Raw genomic sequence first — 24,121 nt, forward strand, 5'->3', positions numbered from 1 at the left:
TATTGCCATGCCCACCTTTTCAGTGTATATAATTAAGCGACGAATGACTGACCGAATTGAGCACATACAAGAGGGGAACTGTCTGGATATAGGCACAAAGCTACACCTATAGTAAGTGGTTTAAACTCGAGAGTATGAATGAACTTAAATTTTAGAAGTAATAACTAATAAGTAGTTATAAGTATTTATCTGTATGTATTGTAAATTTGCAATACTTGTAATCGCTAGTAGTCGACTTCGCTGGTGGCAGGGCACCGCACGCCGCGGTGCCACACATCACACTTTTGACTTTTATTACTGATTACTTATTAGTTATTTCACGAATTATTTCATGAAATTAAAAGTTGCGACACGTAATTTAGAATACGCCAAATACCTATTGCCAGGTCTTGTATTAAATATAGTAGAAGTAATTTCTAATCATATTATAACCGCTAAAAACGTTATGAAACCGACTGTCTATATGATTTTGTCGCAACAAAATCTAATAAATCAATCGATAAATCAAAAAAATAAGATAAAATTGATATCATTTTGGTATATCCCGAAGTTGACCAGTACATATTATAGTCCATATAGAATCTATATAAATTGTTGTGCAGCCTTTACTTTTTTGTCGCGCACTGTGTTTATAATATATAAGTTTTTCTTTTGCATTATTTTATAAAAATGAGTTTAAACGCCGTAACTGGCATAAATTAAATTTCAAAATAGAGTTCTCCGCGTATTCTCCAATATTTTACAAAATTAAGTCAATATATGTACAAATGTAATATTTGTACTAAAGCTTATAAAACACCAAATGGCGGTGTTCAAAATTTAAGAACCCATTTAATAACGGAAGCTAAAAAAGGAAGGGATACAAATGAAAAAAAAGAAAACTACAACCGACATTGCAAAATATGAACACCAAAAAAATAATTTATTACTTTCAAATTCAATACTATAATATAATAGATACATAGATAGAATATCTAGATACTAATATAGGTACACCCCCTATTGACTGAAATTTTTCGAATTAAGATAAATATTTTATAAATTATAAATAGATGAGAATTGTATTGATGATCCATTGCCTGTAAAATCTACACCATCGACATCAACATCAACAATAATTAATTATGACGCGGGATGTTCTATGGTAGTAAACATAAAGCAAAATATAACAATAAATTATTATTTACAATTAAATTTTAACAAATATAGTTTTTTTAAATTAAAGGATCTTAATATAAATTCTCCGTCAATAGAGGTAGATAATAATACACCAATTGAACATCCGAATCCTATAAAGAAAACGCAGCAAACATTACCAAATATGTATTCTAATATTTCTTCGTTTGCAGGTACCTAATAGATTATTGGGATCAAGATTATCAAAACTTGTATTTTTACAGTTTTTAGACAATAAATATTGGCAGTAAAATGGACATTTTTATTTTAACATTATATTATATCTCGTCAATTGTATACATAATTTTAATAATAATAAATTATTTTTATTTTGTTTATTAATGACATTTTAATTTTAACACTATATTTATATTATAAGATCTCGACAATTTTATACATAATTTTAATAATAATAATTTATTTTTTTGTTAATGGACATTTTAATTTTTACTGATGAGATTTTAACATTATATTATTATTATATTATATCCACAAAAATAAATAAAATGAAATAGATAGATAATAATTATCAATTATTTTTATACTTAGACCTTAATTTTTTTTCTACGAGTATGTAATATATTATAATGTTATGAAGACGAAAATTACGTTTTCAATATCTTTAACATAAAGCTACAGTATTACATATTTATTATTTACATTATAATATAAGTAGATGATACCTATTTATTTGCACATAAAATAAATATCGATATATATATTTTTCGTCCTATAAAATATCGTTATCGATATTTTATACACCGATATATCGGTACATCGATATATCAATGTATTCTGGTTTTTGCGCATCCCTAGCCCTTAGAAATCTATTGGACTAACCAATAACCATAAAAATAATATGCAAAATGCATAAAAATCCCATAGACATATAATAGTTCCCTAATGATAAATTGATAACTAACTGATAAGTGATAACCACTAATAATTGCAATTTTTCCATTTTACCATTTATTTTTAAGTGTGCTCTGCGCACAATATAGATATTATATTTATATATTTACTATAGTCACAGAACAAGATGTTGTACATTTGGTATATAGTTGGTATAGTCGTGTACACGAACATATAATAGTATAATACTCTAATAATCTACATATTATAATACTCTAATTCCGTCGACCATTTTAAAAGATTTTACTCACACTGTATTCAGGTGCTGCCAATAATGATTTTCTGCTGATTACCGAGTGGAAACTTGCCGCTACTGATTACAATTTTTAAAATATTCAAATACATTTTTTGTTATCATGACATAATTCATAATCATATAATATTCATTAATTCATTTACTTGTTTATGTTTCTTGATTGTTCTAGTGTACTACCACGGACTACGGTTCAACGGTTGTTATACATAATGAATAATTACGTAATAGTCTTAATAGGTACGTGTTAATTGTTATAACTATGTGTCTATGTACCTTGACAATTGACTTGTAAGGCAATTATACACTTATACGTAATTACTACGTATGTGAAATACCGAACGCCCGTCGCCTATACTATGGCTTAAATAATACCTTAAATTGGGATATTGTGTATACAACTTACTGTATAGGACAATAGATTAGGGAAAATAACTATTAATTAAAATTATTATGCTTATGAAGTTAGGATGCGTTCACGTGAACGCGTCAGATTTGAATGGTTTTAGGTGTAAATTACACCGAAATCGTACGACTTTGGAGATGTGGACTTCGTCGAAGCCCCGCGGCGCGATTCGCTGGTGTCGGATTTCGTCTAGTCAGTAGTCAGAAAAAAGCCGCTAAACAGTAAACGCTGCGTTGTATTATTTTTTATAGGTATCTCGTACCATCTATTGGGGTGGAGATGAGTGGGAGGGAACGGTCGCTTTCCACCGACAACGGCGACAACTACCCGGTATGGTTGGTTGGTAACATTGATACCATGATGGGAAAGAGAGAGGAGAGCAAAATATGGTACGGCGGTCGGCGATCGGTTGTTTTTGCTCCGTTTGTCGCCGCTAACGCGTTTTGATGATAAATTTTGCGTGTCCGCCGATCGAACCGACCGAACACCGTAAAGTAACGCACGCTCGTCGACCGCAACGATAGCGTCGCCCGTCCGTTCTACGACCGATTACACTCTCTAATTTGTCCATCGTACGGTATTTTTTAATTCGTATCGCACACACCGCAGTCCCACTCGACCATGTCTTCGGCGTGAATTACTCATTATCAGGCGGTAAAAATTATTGAAAACACGTTATTCTGTCGGTTTAATTCATAATATACATACACGTATATCTATCCATCTCTCTTTGTATATGTATATGTAATTTAGTTAAATTTTCATAATTAAGTGTTTGGATGCTTATGTATAATAGCAAAAATTATAATAATTGTAATTATTTTATGTGCATCTAAAATACTTTACAATTCGATATACATTTATCAAATTATAATTTCACGGGACGACCGAAAAGAGTAAGTTCCATGGTTAGTTTAATGATTAAGCAATATGTATGTGCCATATTTTTTTATTTATGTTATTCCTTTGAAAGTTGTTTGCCTCTCCCCTTCAATTGATTTCTCAAACTCCAATTCGTTGGTGTGTGCCTTTCGATCAAACAAAATGTTCTTGCTCGTTTCGTCATCCCTGCCTAGAACCACTAATCTGTTAAGACTTGATTTTGTTTGCTTTGTTTTTATCATACCCACTATATTTTGCATGTAATGTGTTAATTCATAATTTGACAGTGATCATAATATATGCTACTTCTTATTACTAACTTGTGTTCCATACGGTTAATATTTCATTTCAATCTTTGCTATCAAATGCTTCGGTTAAAATTGAATCATAATTTTACATCAACACACATTAACTAATAGATATACTACTTGTATAATAATATACCTATACTTTCATAGTTAGTGTATAGTTATTTAATTTTGCAATTTTACTTTTAATTGATCCTAGTTGTTAGTTTTTATATTATGAACTTGCTGTGAACAATAAGGGCATTATTTTATATTTATATTTTTATTATTTTATTCTAAAAGTTATATTTTATAAATGTATTTAGATAATATTATTTCCTTAATCTTGTTAAAAACGTATTACCCTCTTGGTTTTATTTAAAAAGAAAATTTATAATTGCTTTTTTACTTATTAAATTTACAATTTTATTAGTATATATATTAAGACTTAAATTAGTTTCTATACTATTTATAAAATTCTAATTTGTTACTAAATAAATTAGTTAGTCAATTCATTCTAAAAGTATAGGATAAATTTAAAATTTAAAAATCTAGAAATTGGCTAAAAGCTTGGCTAAAAGTCTAGTTTTTGAGATCTCATTTATGATTTTTATAATAGGTACTCATAATTTCTTAGCACATGACGTAGATATTAATTTAATGTGGATTTAATAGATTTTATCAATAATTTATAAAAATTACTATTTTATTTATTGTAGGTATGGTATTATAATTGGTAAAACTTTTTAGATCATAATCCATATTGAATTTCTATCTAATAATTAAATCAAAAACAAATATTACAGCTTCATATATTCTGGTTAAATTTTTTATCTATTATTAGATTTAAAATATATTTTACAAACCAAATATTACATTGGATATTGTATAGTAATATAATAATTAGGTGTTTAATTTAAATTAGCCTTTTAATATTATCACTTGATATACTGAGTATGTTCTGTGAATGGTAATTAAAACAAACAATAATTTAAATTTGGTTTCATTAAGATAATTAATTTAATATTGTTCAAATCAATATTTTTGATTTAAGATGAATTAACATTGTAGTTATTTCAATCAAAATATGAAATACACTAGTCACATTTAATTAATAGTTTCTAGTTTTAAATTATACCAATATTTTGTCTGATTCCTTGATAATTTGTAAAAATATATTTTAAAATAGTTAATAGTAAATATGTTATAGACTAATACATTAATATATTTAAACTGATAGATGATATGTAAATTTAGTTGTCTTATCAGAAACTTATCATGAGATTAATTAAATTAATTGACCTTTTTTATTCAAACAATTTTATGAAAATTTAATTTCATATCTGTTTTGCAATGATTAAGAAATTGAGGTTAAGCTACTATGTAATATAATATTAAAATTTAGTTATGTATGTTTAAGTTTAATAGAATTAAAATCTATTATTTAATTTAATCAGTTAGTTATTCTTTACATTTGATATATTCTTGAGCTTGATATTATACCATCCTCCTGCAGATTGAATAAAAATAAAAGTTTGTCGCTCTTACCCTGATCGGCCGTTCAGTTAATATTATTGAAATAAACGCATGAATCCGCAATCTGGTACATGGCCACAAAAATCGATGAGAACCCGATTAAACGGTACAAACCTTCCAGTCCGTCACCTCAGTTAAGATAGTAAGTTGTAAATAACCTACATTTATAATTACAATTTTACAAAATCATTAGGTACAGTAGGTATACTTTTGGTTTTGGGCTTGAATGCTTTTTTAAGAACACTTTCCTACATGGTATAATTTGCCTGCATCTAGTAATGTTTTTTTGTACTGTATTCCAAAACATACATTTTACTTATGTGCTTCTTGTTGTGTCACTTTCTCAGAAGGTATAATTATTCTTAATATTTAATCATTAAATTTTTTTGTATAAAAAATGATCTTTTATGTTAATTGGTTAGTACCTATGTTAAAAAAACAGAAAAATTATTATTGACTTTTTTTGTCATACTATAATAATCTACCTACCTATTTAAAACTAGGTTACACGTACAATACATTTCAATTCACAAATAATACCATTATTACTTTATAATTTGTGCAGTACATTTTTTAAACAATTAAAAAAATTTGTTCTTTTTATGTATATATTTAGAAACACTAGATAATTGCTTAAAAATAATTGCTAAGTATATTATAGATACTTACAGCCTACTGGTTTATTTTAAAATATTCTATTAAATTATTTTTTGTATTCATCTTTTATTTGTACGTTTATTATTGCATATTTCTATTAATTTAAAGATGTAATTAATTGTATTTATTTTTGGCAGTCAAGAAAACGGAGACAGTATAATGGATCCAATGGATGTATCAGTTGAAAACAATGTAGCAACTGAAAAAATTGCAATTTTGGATGCAGGTGCTCAATATGGTAAGGTAATTGATCGCAAAGTCAGAGAATTAAATGTCGAAAGTGATATGTTGCCATTACATACTTCAGCAATAACACTAAAAGAAAAAGGATATAGGTAAGTTTAATATTTTTAAGTTCATAATTCTCAGAAATATTAATAATTTTAATTTCAATTTTAGAGCAATTATAATTTCTGGAGGTCCTAATTCAGTTAATGCTGTAGACGCACCAATATATGATGCAGATATATTTAGAATAGGATTACCAATTTTAGGTAAGACTTGAAAATAAATTTTTGAAGTAAAACTAATATTTATATTGTATTTTAGGGATTTGTTATGGCATGCAGATGCTAAATAAAGAATTTGGTGGTCAAGTTGCTGCAACTATTGGTCGTGAAGATGGTATTTATAATATTGATATAGATTGTCAATGTTTATTATTTAAGTAAGTTCACAATGAAAACAATATAGTTCACATTTTGATTTTGTTTAATCTTAAAGATCATTGAGCAAGACCCAAAGTGTTCTACTTACACATGGAGATCATGTTGTCAAAGTTGCAGATAACTTTAAGGTGATAGCTACATCCAACAATATGATTGCTGCTATTGGCAATGATATCAAAAAGATGTATGGTCTTCAATTTCATCCTGAGGTAGTAAAAGTTATAATATGTACTTAATTTATATACATTTAATTAATTGAATTTGTGTTTTATTCATATCAGGTGAATTTAACAGAACAGGGAACTCAAATGCTTAAGTCGTTCCTTTATGATGTAGTTGGATTAGCAGGAAGCTATACAGTCAAGAGTCGTGAAGAGGAATGTATTAAATACATAAGACATCAAGTTGGCCAGAGTAAAGTTTTGGTCCTATTAAGTGGTGGTGTTGATTCTACAGTGTGTGCTGCACTTTTGCATCGTGCATTAGATCGAGAACAAGTGATTGCTGTGCACATAGATAATGGTTTTATGCGCTTGGGTGAGAGTGAACAAGTAATGAAGTCTTTAAATGCTTTAGGATTAGATGTTAAAGGTATGTCAAATAAATATAAAATTAGGTTTTTCTCTTTACTGTAACTTCATTTAAAATTGGTTTTTCAGCTGTCAATGCCACATTTGATTTTAAATATGGTACAACTATATTGCCTGATTTACATGTATCCAATCGTACTAGAATTTCTCCTCCTCTGTGTCAAACTAGTAATCCAGAAGAAAAAAGAAAAATAATTGGTGATGTTTTTGTCAAGGTTAGTAATTCATATACTTATTTGATACTTCAAATTTCAAATCAATGTTTATTTATTTTAGACTGCTGATAAGTTCCTTAAAACATTAAATTTGTCATCTGAAGATGTGTACTTGGCTCAAGGAACGTTAAGACCTGATTTAATTGAGTCTGCTTCAAGGTTAGCTAGTACTAATGCAGATACTATAAAAACACATCATAATGATAGCAAATTAATACGTGAATTACGAGATAAAGGACGTGTCATTGAGCCTTTACAAGACTTTCATAAAGATGAGGTTCGTATTATGTTTTATTTAAGACTTAAAGTAATTTAAAGTTAATACATTTTTGTTGTTTTTTTTAGGTTAGAAGGTTAGGAATCGATTTAGGATTGAGCGAAAGTATTGTATATAGACATCCATTCCCTGGACCAGGTCTTGCCATAAGAATATTATGTGGAGAAGAACCTTTTATTGATAAAGATTTTTCTGAAACCCAAGTTGTAGTTAAAATTGTTGTTGAATACAATGATATGGTTTTAAAGGTATTTTATAATATGTGTGTGTATATTTCTCAACTAATACTAATAGATTTTTTAACTTATTAGTTATTTTGAATTTAAAATTATTAAGGTATAAATGCAGTTCAGTCGCTCAGTGCAATTTAACATTTTTTTTCTTTTTAACTAGTATACATCAAAATTATGTTATAATCAGAATTTATTGCTTGGATTTAGTTTTGAAGTTATCGCTATTTGAATTTCATTGATGCACTATTTTATTATGTGTATGATAGCTAAAAATACATAAATACACATTAATAGACAAGATATAAATTCAATTTTTTTTTTACTAAATATGTTTACTTGTTGATACTTTTATTGTACAGTTAAAATTTGGTTTGTTGGTCCTAGGTTGGCAACGACCTAATAAACCTAGGGAGTCATTACTTATTAAACTTCGACTTAATATATATTCCATACATAGTTTTACTGATGTAAATTAGGTTAGATAACTTAATTGTTTATCATGATATTTATATATTTTACAAAACAAAACATACTTAATACTAAGTTGAACATTTATGTACAGTATGCATGTACAGCCTTGTGTAAAATAAATGGTGAAACTCTAATGACTTCAAAAGTAAGTCTTTTCAGCAAATTCTAATTGAACTATTGTTCCTACCTTGTTGACTGCATAAGTTATGGTGAACAAAATATCAAAATGGTTTAGGGAAACTAAACTGTACATGTTTAAAATATATAATATATAAAACCATGACTAAATAAATAGGTATGATCACAACTTTGTGATACGTATACCACCCTTGCCTGATCTATCGCAAGGTTTCCGCTGCTATTCTATTCTATTAACATAGACCGATTAATGAAATGTGGAGAACTACGATCATTAATATTGTGTATAGAATAGTGGGAATATTGCAAACCAGACAACAACAGTTTTTTTTGTTATCATACCTATTTATTTAGTTATCCATAAAACAAACATTTTATTTAATATTGGTCTTTTACGACTGTTATTTATATATTTCATGTTAAGTTTATTATACAATTGAAAATTTAACATTGTTTGATCAGGATATAAAATTGTATCCTCATTATATGTAATACTATTCTCTATATTTTCTTTGATGTTTAATTTAGCTTTTTATTTTTTAATAATAATATTCTTATATTTATTTTTAGAGCCATGCACTTTTAAATAGAATAGAAAATGCAACTTCTGAAAATGAACGAAAGTTGTTGCGAGAAATATCATCAAAACAGAAAATGTCTGCCACGCTATTGCCAATTAAAAGTGTAGGAGTTCAAGTATGTATCGACAAACATAAACAAACTATTACATTTAAAAATAAATAATTTATTATGTCATAGGGTGATAAACGTTCTTACAGTTATGTGGTAGGAATTTCTTGTACAGACCCTGAACCCGTGTGGGAAGACCTTTCTTATTTGGCCAGAATAATCCCTAGAGTATGCCACAATGTTAATAGGGTATGTTATATTGCTGGTTCACCTGTGGTTTACCAAGTATTGGATATAACACACACATATCTAAATGTTCAAGTGATAGATTTGCTAAAAGAAGCTGATCATGTTATCAATAAAGTAAGAAGTTATATTATGTCAAATATTTTTTTATTATTACTATTTCTCTGGGTCTTAGGTTTTAGCAGAATGTCCAATTAGTATGCGAAAAGTAAGTCAGATGCCGGTAGTACTTGTACCTTTACATTTTGATCGAGATATTGCTTATCGTCATCCATCATGCCAACGTTCAGTAGTTATTAGACCATTTATAACAGAAGATTTTATGACCGGTATTCCTGCACTACCTGGGAAGCATATATCTGCTGCAGTTAGTAGATCAAAATTAAACATTAGTACCTATGCAAAATATAACTTATTTAAAAATTGAATTATTTTTAGCTTGTACATAAAATGATGGATGCTGCTCAAAAAATACCTGGTATATCTCGAGTATTATATGACCTTACACCGAAACCACCTGGTACTACAGAATGGGAATAAAAGTCTATTTCAATGAATATGTGAGATTTTGAAAACATACTTAAGGAACGTAAGTTTCATTACCTTAAAATGAAATAAAATTGCTCATTGGTGATTATTTGCAATTAAAAACCAAAAGTAAAGAGTTACTTTTCTGATAAGTTTTCAAAAATCAAATTGTCTACAATATTAATGATTTAACTACATTGAGCTATGTTTATTTTTTGAAGAGACACTAATGGTCTTGATTGTTGTGTATACACTAAGTTTTTATTAACCCAAAATAGATCTTTTGAATATTATTTAGATTTTTCAATGATAACCCATTTGAACTGTTGATTAATATGTAAAGTTAAATGCAAATAGTAAGAGCCTTTTGTACAAAATCAATTCTCCATTTAATAACTGGTATTGCCAGCATTTAATTAGTTGAATATGTTATGCTGAATATATTTAGTTAAATGCCTTGGTATAATATATAATATGTATGTGTTTATTATATATATTTTTATTTACCAATAAAGGATTAAAATCAGTTTTATCTCTCTTTGTTAATGTTTTAAAATTGTGTAATTATTGAATAAAAATTAATTTATATAATATATTATGCTTTCATTTTTTACCATTTTGTTATTGTACATATTATTTTTCCATGAAATATATTAGTAAGCTAATTTACAAAAAACATATCATGTATTTAATATGGACACCTAAACCAAGTTTTAACAAGATGTATAACTATTATATAATTTACAGATTTATATAATAGATGTGGTGTATTATGCATTTTTTACGTTTAAGTTTTAGTTTTATATATAAATATATATATATTAGCTATGAGCAGCTGTTTAAATAAATTCTTGTTATGGAATTAAACAAATGTTATAGTAAGAAGCCGTTATTTGTTTTCATATGAAATTTTAAACTATTAAATCATAAAAATTTCTTAAATAAATTAATATTTTTAATTTGCTTTATAATTTATAAACTATTTATTTTAAGACTAATCTTGATAATATCGTGGTTTTCCATTTTGAGAGAAGCAAGAAATATATTGATATTACAATGAAAATGATCTTTCTATTACAGTCTCATTCTAGGAACTTATTTTTTGGTAGATTTGATTAGTTTCATGTAGCATTATTACAGTCTGAAAGTCAAATTAAAGCAGTATTTAAAATATATTCGATTTACTCACTTGATTCTAGGAAATCTTTAGAAAAACAATTATTATTTTAATAAAATTCCTGCATTCTACAGTTGTTACTCTATTTTTAAAAGTGATAAACTAACTGATAAGTTGATAAGTTATTATCATTTTGAAATTATTCTTGTAAGAATACTTATATAACATTATATCATATTCTTATAAAATACCATTAGTAAAAATTGTAGCAATTGATTTTTGGTATACATTTTTTATTTTTTATTATTAAATATTCAATCTTAAAAATTAAAATTTTTAAATGTAGTTTCAACTTTCATTTTTGCATTATACAAATTCAACATTGTTTCTTGAACATCTTTTAATATATCAAAATAACTTTGTTTCCAGGCCACCTGATCTTTATTTTTTATTAATCTATAACATAAAATCACATTTTTTTAATTAACTATATGGATTAAATTAGATTAATAATTTACCGGTAAAGTTTTCTTATGATTTCATAAGCATCTTCTGTCTTGGTATCTCTAACTAAATTACACAAATATTTTGAAACCATAATATTGTCACACGTTTTTGGTTCATTTTCAGTGACCACCCATTCCTCAATAAATTCTTTCATCTGATCAATTTTCACATGTTGATATAATTTGGAGCTCTCTTCTGTCATTGTAACTTCCATTATGGATGAATTTTCATTTGGAATAGTTAGAGAGCTAAGGTTTTCATTAGCTTTCAATTCGTTTTCTATCTCTAGACGTAAATCTGCTGGCAATGCGTCTAGAAACGATGGATCTACTTGAGACATTTTAATATTTACAAATGACTCATGTGGAATATTTGATTTGAAGTTTGAGATCTTAAGATGTTTTTTAGAATTTAAGTCTTCTTTCGGTTTAAAAAAATCCATAACAGATTTTGATTGATTACAATTTTCTGTAGATTGGAAACTTTTGGGTTCAGACAATTTTGTTGATATTATTTTATTATTGTTGGAATTTTTATTAAGAGAAATATTTTCTACTTTGGTATCAGATTTCATGTTTGATATAAAATTTTCTATACGCCCAGCTCTTGGTACTGTGCGACTTTCTAATTTGTTCATCTGTATTCCTATTCCACGTAATTCAGATGGGTCAATATCTAATTGATTCATTATTTTATTGACAACTCTAAACAAAAATTCAATTACAAGGCAATAATTACTATACTCTATTTAGGATAAGAATTATACAGTGTAGTGACTTGTTCTAGGCAATGGTCAGGCAACTCACTCAGTCCAAAAATCATACATAATCTACTACTGTCTACCTGTATGCCTAATGTGTAGCGACTATAGTCCTGCACACAAGTCACCAAGTACATTTCTTTTCCTGAATAGAGTTAAGACTATAGATATGTTGCATTTTAATACATACTGGAAAATTATTATAGACTTTGATGTTGATTTAGCTAAAGAACTTGATTTGGTAATATTATCACAAAATCCATGGCCTAAAAATTTTGCAGATTCTTTTGGTGCTTCTGCATTTCGAATCTAAAAAAATGTATATATTAGTTTTTTTTATCAGAAACAATTATGCAATTTTATTAAAAAAATACCATTAATTTTAAGGTAACTGCTTTGCCATTCATTTCTATATCATTAAGTCGTTTTTCAACCTCATCACATAATTGTTTTACAAAATTCTCTGACTCTTCTTTGTTTTGAAACCTAATACCATAATTAACATCAACAGACACTGACTTTGGTTTATAATCATAGTTAAGTTTTCGATCATCTTCTCCTCGACAATGCCTAAAAATTATAATGAAATTTTATTTATTTCTAAATAATACAGCATAATAATTACAACTACATCTTATATGGCATGGTTATGACCTCGTTACAATTAAAATAATAAAAAACCTCTCTTAATTAACCCAGCATTAGCCAAGACTATGGTCAAAATGACAGCAATTTTTTTACAGGTTTAATATAACATTATATACATTTTATATTTCAATCATTGATACTCAGTATACCTTTTAATAATATAATAATATTCTAAGTTATTTTAATCAAACTAGCGTGACTAACGCCTGGTTAAAAACCTAACTTTACTAACACATATAGTACATACAATGCTATCAGTGGGGGTTTGTGGTTTGAATTATTAGACGATCATACCCCCTACTGAAATTAATAAATAGAATAAAAATAATTTTTATTAAAACTGCAATTTTTTAATACTATAATACATTTTGTCATGTATGACACAAATATATCAAGATAGAAATAAAAAATGAGGTTTATATTATATTTTTACTTAGTAAATTATTTTAATCAGAGCAAATTGATATAAAATACAAAATAATGTATTTTATTTACCAAAATTAATAATCATTTTTTATAATTTAAAAATCTTTAAACACTATGAGTCGAGGTGAAAAACAAAAAAGGGCCTTTTAATACTAACATAACGATATTAATATACTTGACCACTGGTAGAAGTTGATGCACTTTGACGTCTAATATTACCGCAAATTTTTTTAAATATATTTTTATAAATATGATAATGGACACAATATTTAAAAAAAACTTGGAAAATTAAGTGTTCAACATCTTATGTAGGAACACCAAGACAGACTTTTAAAATACTGAAATTTCTCGTAACCAATCTCCATCGTAATTATAATATCACATTCATACCATACAATTTAAAATAAGACATATGTAAGTATATTTTTAAGCAATTACTTATACAGCGAAAGTCCAGTTTTGTTTCCAAATTCACTTTGGAGAGTTTGCAGAGACAGTGCACTTAGTTCACCACATGTACTGACACCGAGTGTTGACAACTTATGTCCCAAGGTTCTTCCAACACCTTCATAGTTAAGTATTTAACATTTATGCTCACAACAATTTATAATAAGTTATTTATTAAGATACAGATTTTTATGTAACACAAAGTCAAAATATATACATATTTAAAATTTTTATTGTTATCAATAAAATATTTATATATATATAATTTATTAAAAAGTAAAAACAAACCAATTACTTAAGATGTTATATGTATTTAAGTTTAACCAAACTAAAACATTAGAAATTGAAAAACTACTATGGCACCATTGAGCATAATTAAATAATTTGGACAGTAACTAAATTTGTATTAAATCAAAATATTTTTAGACATGAGTTTGAATCAAAATAATGTAACTTATAAAACGGGGATCATTTAATTTAGAATTATACCATTGATGCTTATTGGTATTTATTTTTAATCAGAATTATATTATCTACAGTTATCAAAAATATGTATCCTCATTACCATAAAAATCTGTGTGCTGGTAATGATTCAAGATTTTGTTTTTAATTACCTGGTATATCAGAAATATCAATATTCCTCATAAAATCCATAATAATACCGGGTTCTAAATAAAATTGACCATCTGGTTTGGCTTTCTTGGTGGCTAACCTGGCGAGCAGACAATTTGAGCCAATACCAGTAGAACATGGACACTTGGTTTTTTCCTATAAAATAAAAATTAACATTATAATAAGATAAATATAAATTTATGATGATAATGTCATTAAACAACGTCTACTTTAATTTCTTTTCGTAGAAACGTGGCTAATTCAATAGGTGATGCTTTTGTAGTTTCCAGAATATCTGAACAATCTAAATATAATTCATCACAACTTACAGCTTCCACATCTAATGTATAACTATATAGTAAAATAAAATTCACTGTTATGTAATTATATTTAGAGTAACAAAGAAAAAATAAATTTTTTTTTTGAAAATTATGATTTCAATTATTTAAGTATTAGAATCTTTTTAATTTTTAAACTCGTAACCTTTAGTAGAAAGAAGTGAGAATCTAAGTTTAAAAATTATTTCTTGAAAAAATATGGAAATAATTAGTGTAGCCAAGATTTTGTTCTTGGAGGAGGCTGATAATGCCTTTATATAGTTGGTTTAACTAAGGTCTCCCATTAGTTTAGCATACTGATGTCGAGGTTTTATTTTAAGTTTAGATTTCTGTGTGGGTATATAAATTTGTACTTGCAGCAACTTTCATAGATCATACTTTTATTTTTTTGGATGAGAGGGGGAGGGGGTGCACTGTTTGACGTATATTCTATTTTATAGTGTATAACATATTAGTTAATTTAAAAAACAATCAACTTAATAATATTACAATATGAGATATAAAAACACAGTCTCCTACAAACCCCACCAACTGGCTAAGCCTCTATATTCATTGAATTTTTAAAAAACTAAAAATTGAGATGATTAGGCTGACAGTTTTTAATTTTTTAAGCTTTGGCAACTGAGACCATTAGCTGTAGGTTGATTTGTACTGTAGTCCCTGTTTAGGGACTGTAGGTTTTTGTAGGTTTTTGAAATACTTGAGTGTTTGGCAGAATTTTTTGAGGGCATCTATTGGTTTCTGCTAAAATTGGGTATATTTAAATTTTAATGAAAAACATTTATAAGTTATCTTTATAAGTAAAATATAATAATGATACTAGGTATATCTAATTACAACTATGGAGATTATCTCTCTAGGATATAATATATGTTAAATATAGAATCTTGAATCTGAATTAAGTTAAATAAAAATAATAGTTTTTAATTTTATTTATCACATTGAACACCGGTGTCAATTTTATATGCGAACGTCATTTGCCGATGTAATTAGACCTGTGGGTGTTCGTAGTTGCTTGAAAATTTGTAAATTTTACGCAATAGTTGATGCAGTAACGAATGGCCGATAGCTACCAAAAAAGACTTAATACTAAAAAATGGGTCATTGTATGTTAACAATGCATTGACACCACTGGCGTTCAACTGACTAATATTAGATGTTACTTACTCATTCATAATGTGAGTATATAATGTATGAGCAACTCTTTTATATTGCTCAAAATTATAAGGTATTAATTTTAGAGCTGGACACATCTTTAATGCTTGACCAACCAGCATACCATTTTTAATACCAAGTTTTCTAGCTTCATAACTACAACAAGCTATCTCTGCCATTGAATCTGTTTCATTAATACCATCTCTTTTAGTTGATCGAGGTTTAATTTCTCGTATTTCTTCTTCATCATTTTCTTCGTCATTTTCATTGTCGTCGCCTCTCCAGCGTTTAACATACAAACCAAATTCTGCTCCAAGATCTACTCCTTCTCTTTTCTTAGACAAATTTCCTTTGGCATGTGTAACAGCTACAGGCAGACCTTGAAGTTCTGGTCTTTCAACCAAGCCAGCAGACACAAAAAAACAATCCATGTCAATATGCATTACTATTTTGCCTGAGTCAAGCTCAGAGTCATGCGATACAAAATCTTTAACTTCATTTTGTTCTATCCATTTTTTCAATCGTAATCGTCCTGGATAATCTGTTTGATTCCGTTTTCGTGTATCATTTACTAAATGTTTGAACGTTGTTGCCATAGTTGATATTAAGTGCAATCTAGAATTGTTGTAGAATTCTGATAGAAATGTTGGTTCTGAAGCATTTTTTGCGCGAATTGGGAAATCAATTTTTGGCTGATTAGGTTGGTCATTAAAAAGTAAATAACCACCATAGTTTAAAAGTTTTCCTTCTTTTAAACTATCAGATATCCATTCAGGTTTTACAACTTTAAACTGCTTGAGAAGTTTTAATTTAGCAGTGGGTAAATTACTTGCTATTATATGTGTAGTAATATTAGGTCTGTGGTAATGATGGTAAACCCCTCCATTCTCCATCATTATACGTTTCAATTCGTCAGCCGAAGGTACTAAAAAACATACAAAATACATACTTAGATAGTGCAATAATCTAAGTAAATTGTGTTGAATATTTTTTACTAGAGAGTAATAAAAACATTTAAAATGTTAAAGATGTAATTAATTCACATACCCATAAATTAGTAACTTTAAGTTTATAAGTATGAGCATTTAATGTAATAGGTAGAATAAGATAATAAAATATCAAATAGTAAGAACAAAAAAAACATTGATTTAAAAAATATTGTAGCTCAACAATAACATAGAAAATGTAACATACTTATCACTGTTACCAAGTTTATAATAATAATAGTTATATTTAATTTAATGAAAAACAATAGATTTAATTATTTTACATTCAAATACTACAGTATAAATATTTTATTTATATGCTAGAATAATGTAGATGATAAAAAAATAGTTATATAGAGTAATAGACATTTAGTGCATAATGGTGCCATATTAATTTAAATAACAGCTTAAACAAAATTAATTATGGACTAGAATAATGTTTTATTTGTATGCTTAAAACTAAAATGCTAAATCTACAAACAAACTACTATCATAGGTACTTAGTTCATATTTATAATATAAATAAATATAGTTTTACATACGAGTATAACCATTGACAAAGATCGAAATGCCCTTAAAAATTTGACTTTTCACGTGATTATTATTACTAGCAGCTTTTTCCGTGAATTGTTTTTCAAGTTTGGTCTTTTTAGCTTCCATATAACCTCCCTGAAAAATGAATCGTTAAAAAAATTTGTATTACCATTGAACCACGAATTAATATATCCTTATTCATACATTAAACTTATATTTTTTTTCTACGTACCCACATTTCAAATCCATTAGCTTCATTTCGATTTCGTTTCATAGTAACGTAAAATCCAGAAAACAAAAATATAACAAAACTTAAATGATTTAAAAATTAAACTTTATAATACCGGGTTGAAAGCTATGTTAATAATAACAATACTATTAGTTTAAATTCATGTATCCAAATAATTATGATTGATGGAACTATGGCAATTGGTCATTGTCCATGGCTCGATGGCTCAATTGACGATTACTTAAATATACATCATTTATTCATAATTTTACAATATTGAACATGTCATAGCACATTAATACTCATACAATTGTATTACAATCTTACAAGTTACAGATTTTGTAGTTTCGTCACAGAATATTCTGTGGTTTCGTTCTGTCATTAATCTGCAGTTATCACATGCTTTGCGGAGTTATCAAAATATAATACATTTTTGAATTTTTCACCATTTGTCCATATCCACGTGTTGATAATTTTATCAAAATATGTATTATTATCATTTATAATCAGTAATCACTTCTAAGTTAACACTATATTAGCCTTGGATGTTAGAAGTTACCAAGTTAGAAGTTTTTTGTTACACGTTGATGTTAAGGCATTTCGTTATTTTTAAGCCTCATAACTTCGTAAGTTGTAAATATTGTTTTTATAGGGCTTACGACTTGTAACAATTATTACCAGTTTAATTATTCCTCAGTTATAAGTATTTTGATTCATTAATTTTTTTCAGAATAGTATCAGTTTATTGTTATTTTAGTTATTTATGTTTTTATTTATTTTTAACAAAGATAATCTTACCAACCAATGTTATTTAAATAATATCATTTCACAGGTACTTACTTATAATATTATTTAAATTTCTTTTGATATGCTAAATACCTACTTACACTTTAATGGTAATTGCAGTGAAAAACAATTCAGTTAAATGAAATTAGGTATATTACTATTGAATTTATTTATGTTTTTTATGTATTCCTTTACATTTAAAACATAATATTATACTTATTACTTATTACATAGCTATTAAATACATTATCCTCTAGATTTTATGTTAATCATACATTTTGAAGCAAATTTATCAAAATTCTTAATATTTAAATGTTTATCGCCTACTTTTTGAATTGAACATTCATTTGTATTCAATATTTGTGCTAAAAAGCCTAGTAAGATTTTATGTTCTTAGCAGAAGATTGATTGTTGACAGCCGATTCATATTTATAGTTCATTTATGTATAGTTATCAACGTATGCCAGACCATAATCATAGGACTATTAACTTACAGTTTACATATTCGGACATTAAAATTTAAACTGACTCAAAAACAAGAATTTTTCTATGTAGTGATTTTATGTGGGTTTAAGGAACTTTCCATTAAATTACTTTTTGTTAAATCTCTAAAATGGTTCTGAACATGCTTATGCTCCTGATACATGTATTATAAATGATACAAAACAATTAATCACATTAATTGTTTGAATTTTTTAATTTGACATATTATATACTATTTGCATGTATACAGTAGTTTTTAATTATTTCTTACATTTAAAAATTAAAATAAATGATAGGTACATATTCATTAATCATTTAGATTTTCGGGCTTTGTAATTTTCTAAGAAACTTAAATTAAATATTATTCACCACTACATTGCTAAAGTTTTGAGTATGTTATACTACTTAATTCTTTCATTATGTATATTTTTTTAATGTGGTATAATTGTTGAATTGTTATAATAATCAACATATTTATAACTGTAGTTTATAATGTCTTAGACATTTTACCTACAAATATTTTCAATTTTTATGAGCTTTAAATCATTAATTTAATATTAAGCATCTAACATTTTAAATTGATTAAATATCTGATATTTTACTTTTGATTTTTAATATTTTTACAATAGGTAATTACCATTCATGCAATTTCAAATTTTTTGTGGGTAAGGCCGATCAAATTTAGCATTCCTTCCTCCTTATTTTACTTCAAACAAAAACATTTTACATCCTACAATTTGCATCTAATAATAGCACTTGTTTTTGAGCTCACTATATTATTTTGTCTTCTTTATCAAATCCATGCTCATTGTAGCAAATTTGAGTTAATCAAAGATAATTACATGTTGTGAGTTTTAATATTTGATTAAGACTATCGCTTAATTATTAATTTTAATCCACATTATTTGTATCTATACTGATTGTTTTACGTTGTTTGAATTTTTCAGGGTGTTCTGTGATATAAATTCTGTGTATTTATGGGGAGGGTCCACGGGTCTTAACCTCCAAGAAAATTTTTTTAACGTCACAAAAAACTTGCTTCTACTTTTTTTTTATAAAAAACGATTAATTTATGTTCATAATAATAGTGAAATATAATATAATTGGAATAGTATAATTATTAAATCATAACTCATGTGTATTTTTTTTTAATATTACAAACTTACTTTATACCCCCCCCCCCCCCCACAAAAAGTTTGAAAATACGCAACTGTAAACGATAAATCATTGTATTTATTTTATACTGTTTTGATTTTTTCGTTCAATATAATGGAGTACAGAGAACAAAACACTTTCTTTTTGCTAATAGTTAAGCTCCATATAATTACTGCGCTATAGTAGTGTTGTTATTGAAATGCCTTAGAAGCAACTTTTGGATGATTGATTTTACACCATTGTTTCGTGATTTTAGATAGAAATATGAGTCACTGTACTAGCAACAATAAACCAAAAGTTACAACGGTAATTTTCTACACAAGTGAAAAATGCAATCAAGTATAGGACAGTGCTCAGAAAAAATGTTTTTCCTAGAAGAGGTAAAAAAGGTGGAAGAGAAGTCCTATGCACACGACAAGGAGTTTTGCAAAATGTTCGTTCTACAACCCGGGTGGACACTTCCGGACGCCAACGCCATGTACACCGAGCCCGAGTGGAAGTTGAACGAGTTCCAAGAACTGAAAACATTGCTGAACCGCACCAAACAGAAGCTGAACAATTTTGATTTGGATGCGTGGCATGTGCACACGGGAAAAATGAATCCGGCTTGCCTGGTGGTGAACCATGTGAGGAGGCACGTGCGGCCAGATTTTTTGACACAGGCATGGTGCAAGTTCTACGAGATCGCGTGCAGCTCGGATCTGGTGTTGTCGGACGAGATCCGCGAGGAAGGTGGTACATCGTTCACCAGCGTGCATCTGTGCGAGGCGCCCGGTGCGTTCATCGCGGCGCTCAACCATTTCCTGGCAATCAACCACAAAGAGCTGCGGCTCGATTGGCTTGCGATGACCTTGAATCCGTACCACGAGTCTAACGGGCACCCGGACATCGTGACCGACGACCGGCTGATACTGCACACACTCCCGAACTGGGAATTCGGTCCGGACTACACTGGTGACATATTTCAATCGGGATACGCCGAACACCTGTACCGAACGGTGCTTGAGCGGTTTAGCGGAAAGGGTGCGTGGTTAGTGACGGCCGATGGGAGCATTGACTGTTCGGATGACCCCGGTGAGCAGGAGACAGTCGTGTCTAGGTTGCACGATCACGAGACAATGGTAGCGCTCAGCGTACTCCGGGACAACGGATCGCTAGTGCTGAAGGTGTTCACTATTTTCGAGTGCAACACTATCTGTCGAATTTTCCTACTGTGCTGTCTGTTCCGGTCGGTGGTGCTCAGGAAGCCGGCGACCAGTAAGCCCGGAAACTCGGAGGTGTACGTTGTGTGTAAGGGCTACAGAGGCCGGTCGGTGGCCATACCGTATGTGCAGGCGTACTATGCGAACGACCGGCACCGGGATCCGGGCCGGGGAGGCGCCTGCATGTTTCCGCTGTCGCTGATACCGGTCGAGTTCAGACAGCGACTGCTTGAGTGTGCAGAACACTTTGCGCACATGCAGATGCGCACCATTAATGCAAACGTGGACGGGCTGTCGTGCAAGGAGGCGCTCTACCGCGAAATGAAGCCGGTACAGGTATCCATGTGCCAAGAGTTCATTGCCAGGTTCGGTCTGCGGTCGATCCGGTACGCACAGGAGCTGACGGCGTTGTCGTTAAACAACTTAAACCACAAGCACAACTGGGAGCTGTTGCGGATTGGCCGCAAGCCGCGTGGCATGTCGTACGCTGAGAAGACGCGCATCCGGAACATGGACGCCGGACAGGAGGCGGGCGCGCTGTATCGGGAGGTAGCCCAGTGCCACGAGTGGAGGGCAGTGCAACGGTATGTGCACGACGTGGTCTGGTACAGTGCCGAGAATCTCATATACCGGCTAACGGACGTAGCGTTTCGCATGGGGAAACCGGTGACCGTGGTCAAAGGTTCCAAGTTTTGCAGCGAAGCGCTGATAAACTACCGGCATCGAGTGCTGTCCAGGTTCCCTCGTAGTGGCGTCGCTGCGGACGCTGAATGCCGGCTGTCGCACTACCGCGCGACGATCCAACGGTCACGCGCTGTCGTTTGCGATCTGACGGACGTTTGCGATAAACACGCTTCCGATAACACCACCTTACAGCACAGGTGCCTGGCGGCCATCGTCAACGCGTTGAAAGCCCTGTCGGACGGCGACGATCTGATCATCGTCGGCTATCCACTGTACACACAGCTGTCCGTCGCCAACGTTTACGCTGTGGCCAAGATGTTCAACATGTACGGCTTGATCAAGCCCGACCGCTTGTACGCCCACGCGTTCGTGTTTCTTAAGTTCAACCATGCTCATCACGGAGACTGGCTGTCTGTGTTGGCTAAAGTCGTCTGGTACCAGGTGCCAAGCGATCATGGTGGTTTGGCGCTCATCTCGTGGATGCCCATCAAGGTGCTTATCGAGCAAGAGGTGTATTCGAACATCGTGGTCGTCAACAACTTGTGCATCGTACATGAGGTCGAACCCATTTTGTCGTCGGCTTCGAGTGCGGCGTCTTCCTGTTCCTAAGTATTAGTGTCTGGTCAAGATTTGCTTAGCCAACAGCAACGATAGACGGTATATATATATGTATAGTGAGTGTTGAAGTCGGCGGAGGTTTATTTAAAACTGGATTATTGACATAAATTTGACATTTCCGGCCCAAGTGTATACCTAACACTATACGTGGAGGCATTTTTATTAGTGATGGGTCGAACCTGATTTTTTTGTGTCGTACCGAACGGAACTATTAACATTTTTTATCAAACTAAAATTCGAACTCAGCATTTCATTTTATCATATCTAATCGTAATTATTTAAAAATAATACTTAAATTGTAATATCAACTTCTCTACACGAACAATCCCGGGTGACCCTGGCCGATGTTTGAAATGTAGGTGGTGTCGTGATCTATTAGTGGACTAGTTAACTAGCCCACTAATCACAACTATCTCGCCATGAAGTGCTATTACTGAATAGCTTCTTCAACCAAACCAACCACGACCTACTATATAACCCTCCATTGTGCTTATTGTAAATTTATGTTACAGATTGTACAAATTAAAATAAATATGATAAAAAAAAAAAATATTTTAATATAGTATCATGATATTTAAATTTTAATTACTACAAAGTAGAGAAAATTAATTTTAGATATTGTTTGCATAAGAATATTTTCAAGTTAGATTTTTGAACAATAAAATATGTTTGATAGTTCTGTTCGATATTCGAACAGTTCCATCCATCACTAATTTTTATTAAACTAAATATATTATTTTTAGTTTGGTTAAAATTTTTAAATTGTGTCGTAAAATATCATTTCATAATTAATTTACCTACTTCACAATGGTGAACTGCTCGAAGAATTTTAGCTTACTGTTTAGCATTTAATTTGCTAATTAAATTTAATTTATGAGACAGTACTTTTTGACTGAAATGTGTCCATTATATTCGCAATTTCTATTTTCACCACAATATTTTGGTCGGAGATGTAGGCACAAAATTGGTACGTTTAATTAAAAATTTCATTATTGATTTAACTATTTTTCGGTGTTCTTCTTATTTATAACCATGTTTTTGTCGTTTTTGTCGTTTTCTGATTTTCTTTGTTATTCGACAGCTTACTGAAATAATTATGGATATATTCTACACATTTTATCGGTTTCTAACTGTTTGAATATAGACGTTGTCTACATTTAGTATTGGATCGAATCATTTGTAATTAATAATTAATTACAATATGAGTAATAATCATTGGGTATATTATACCAAAGGTTTTAACGATTTTTCATTTCAGTACCTAACCAAAAATTTGATCACACTTATATGTAATAATATTTAAGACTCAAAAAATATCTCAATATTTTT

At 29.6% G+C, this 24,121-nt stretch overlaps 3 protein-coding genes and 1 long non-coding RNA gene across 7 annotated transcripts; 2 read left to right on the forward strand and 2 right to left on the reverse strand.

The window, feature by feature from the left end:
• Positions 1-2,338: 2,338 nt before the first annotated feature.
• Positions 2,339-3,151, reverse strand: LOC149058457 (uncharacterized). The gene is made up of 2 exons (XR_016190196.1): positions 2,488-3,151; positions 2,339-2,401 (listed from the first exon to the last, which is right to left on the reverse strand). It is a non-coding gene; the product is annotated as an uncharacterized LOC149058457 (long non-coding RNA).
• A 66-nt stretch (positions 3,152-3,217) lies between these two features.
• bur (GMP synthase burgundy) lies at positions 3,218-10,698 on the forward strand. Its single transcript, XM_015512235.2, has 14 exons — positions 3,218-3,643; positions 5,433-5,594; positions 6,247-6,444; positions 6,509-6,603; positions 6,659-6,776; positions 6,833-6,986; positions 7,059-7,368; positions 7,437-7,582; positions 7,644-7,859; positions 7,928-8,107; positions 9,272-9,397; positions 9,461-9,694; positions 9,753-9,944; positions 10,016-10,698. Exons 2-14 carry the CDS (start codon positions 5,524-5,526, stop codon positions 10,115-10,117), a joined length of 2,142 nt encoding a protein of 713 aa, XP_015367721.1. The 5' UTR covers positions 3,218-3,643; positions 5,433-5,523; the 3' UTR covers positions 10,118-10,698.
• An 800-nt stretch (positions 10,699-11,498) lies between these two features.
• Positions 11,499-18,260, reverse strand: Rev1 (Rev1 DNA directed polymerase). 2 transcript variants are annotated; one of them, XM_089219129.1, is made up of 10 exons: positions 17,872-18,260; positions 17,644-17,770; positions 16,128-17,040; positions 14,853-14,973; positions 14,625-14,778; positions 14,002-14,128; positions 12,864-13,059; positions 12,680-12,798; positions 11,741-12,433; positions 11,499-11,678 (listed from the first exon to the last, which is right to left on the reverse strand). In XM_089219129.1, exons 2-10 carry the CDS (start codon positions 17,759-17,761, stop codon positions 11,543-11,545), a joined length of 2,577 nt encoding a protein of 858 aa, XP_089075255.1. In that variant the 5' UTR covers positions 17,762-17,770; positions 17,872-18,260; the 3' UTR covers positions 11,499-11,542. The 2 variants fall into 2 exon arrangements, with proteins under 2 accessions (XP_089075255.1, XP_015367726.2); XM_015512240.2 differs by having other exon boundaries at positions 17,868-18,260.
• Positions 18,261-18,392: 132 nt separating this feature from the next.
• Positions 18,393-23,150, forward strand: LOC107164413 (cap-specific mRNA (nucleoside-2'-O-)-methyltransferase 2-like). Of its 3 annotated transcripts, none has more exons than XM_015512237.2 (2): positions 18,393-18,490; positions 20,545-23,150. In XM_015512237.2, exon 2 carries the CDS (start codon positions 20,618-20,620, stop codon positions 22,781-22,783), a length of 2,166 nt encoding a protein of 721 aa, XP_015367723.2. In that variant the 5' UTR covers positions 18,393-18,490; positions 20,545-20,617; the 3' UTR covers positions 22,784-23,150. The 3 variants fall into 3 exon arrangements, with proteins under 3 accessions (XP_015367723.2, XP_015367724.2, XP_015367725.2); XM_015512238.2 differs by lacking the exon at positions 18,393-18,490 and adding an exon at positions 18,498-18,696; XM_015512239.2 differs by lacking the exon at positions 18,393-18,490 and adding an exon at positions 18,746-18,799.
• The last annotated feature ends 971 nt before the right edge of the window (positions 23,151-24,121 follow it).

Source organism: Diuraphis noxia, unplaced genomic scaffold (assembly GCF_037042655.1).
Source record: "Diuraphis noxia isolate RWA-SAM2 unplaced genomic scaffold, SU_Dnox_SAM2 contig0002, whole genome shotgun sequence".
NCBI classification, from domain to species: domain Eukaryota; kingdom Metazoa; phylum Arthropoda; class Insecta; order Hemiptera; family Aphididae; genus Diuraphis; species Diuraphis noxia.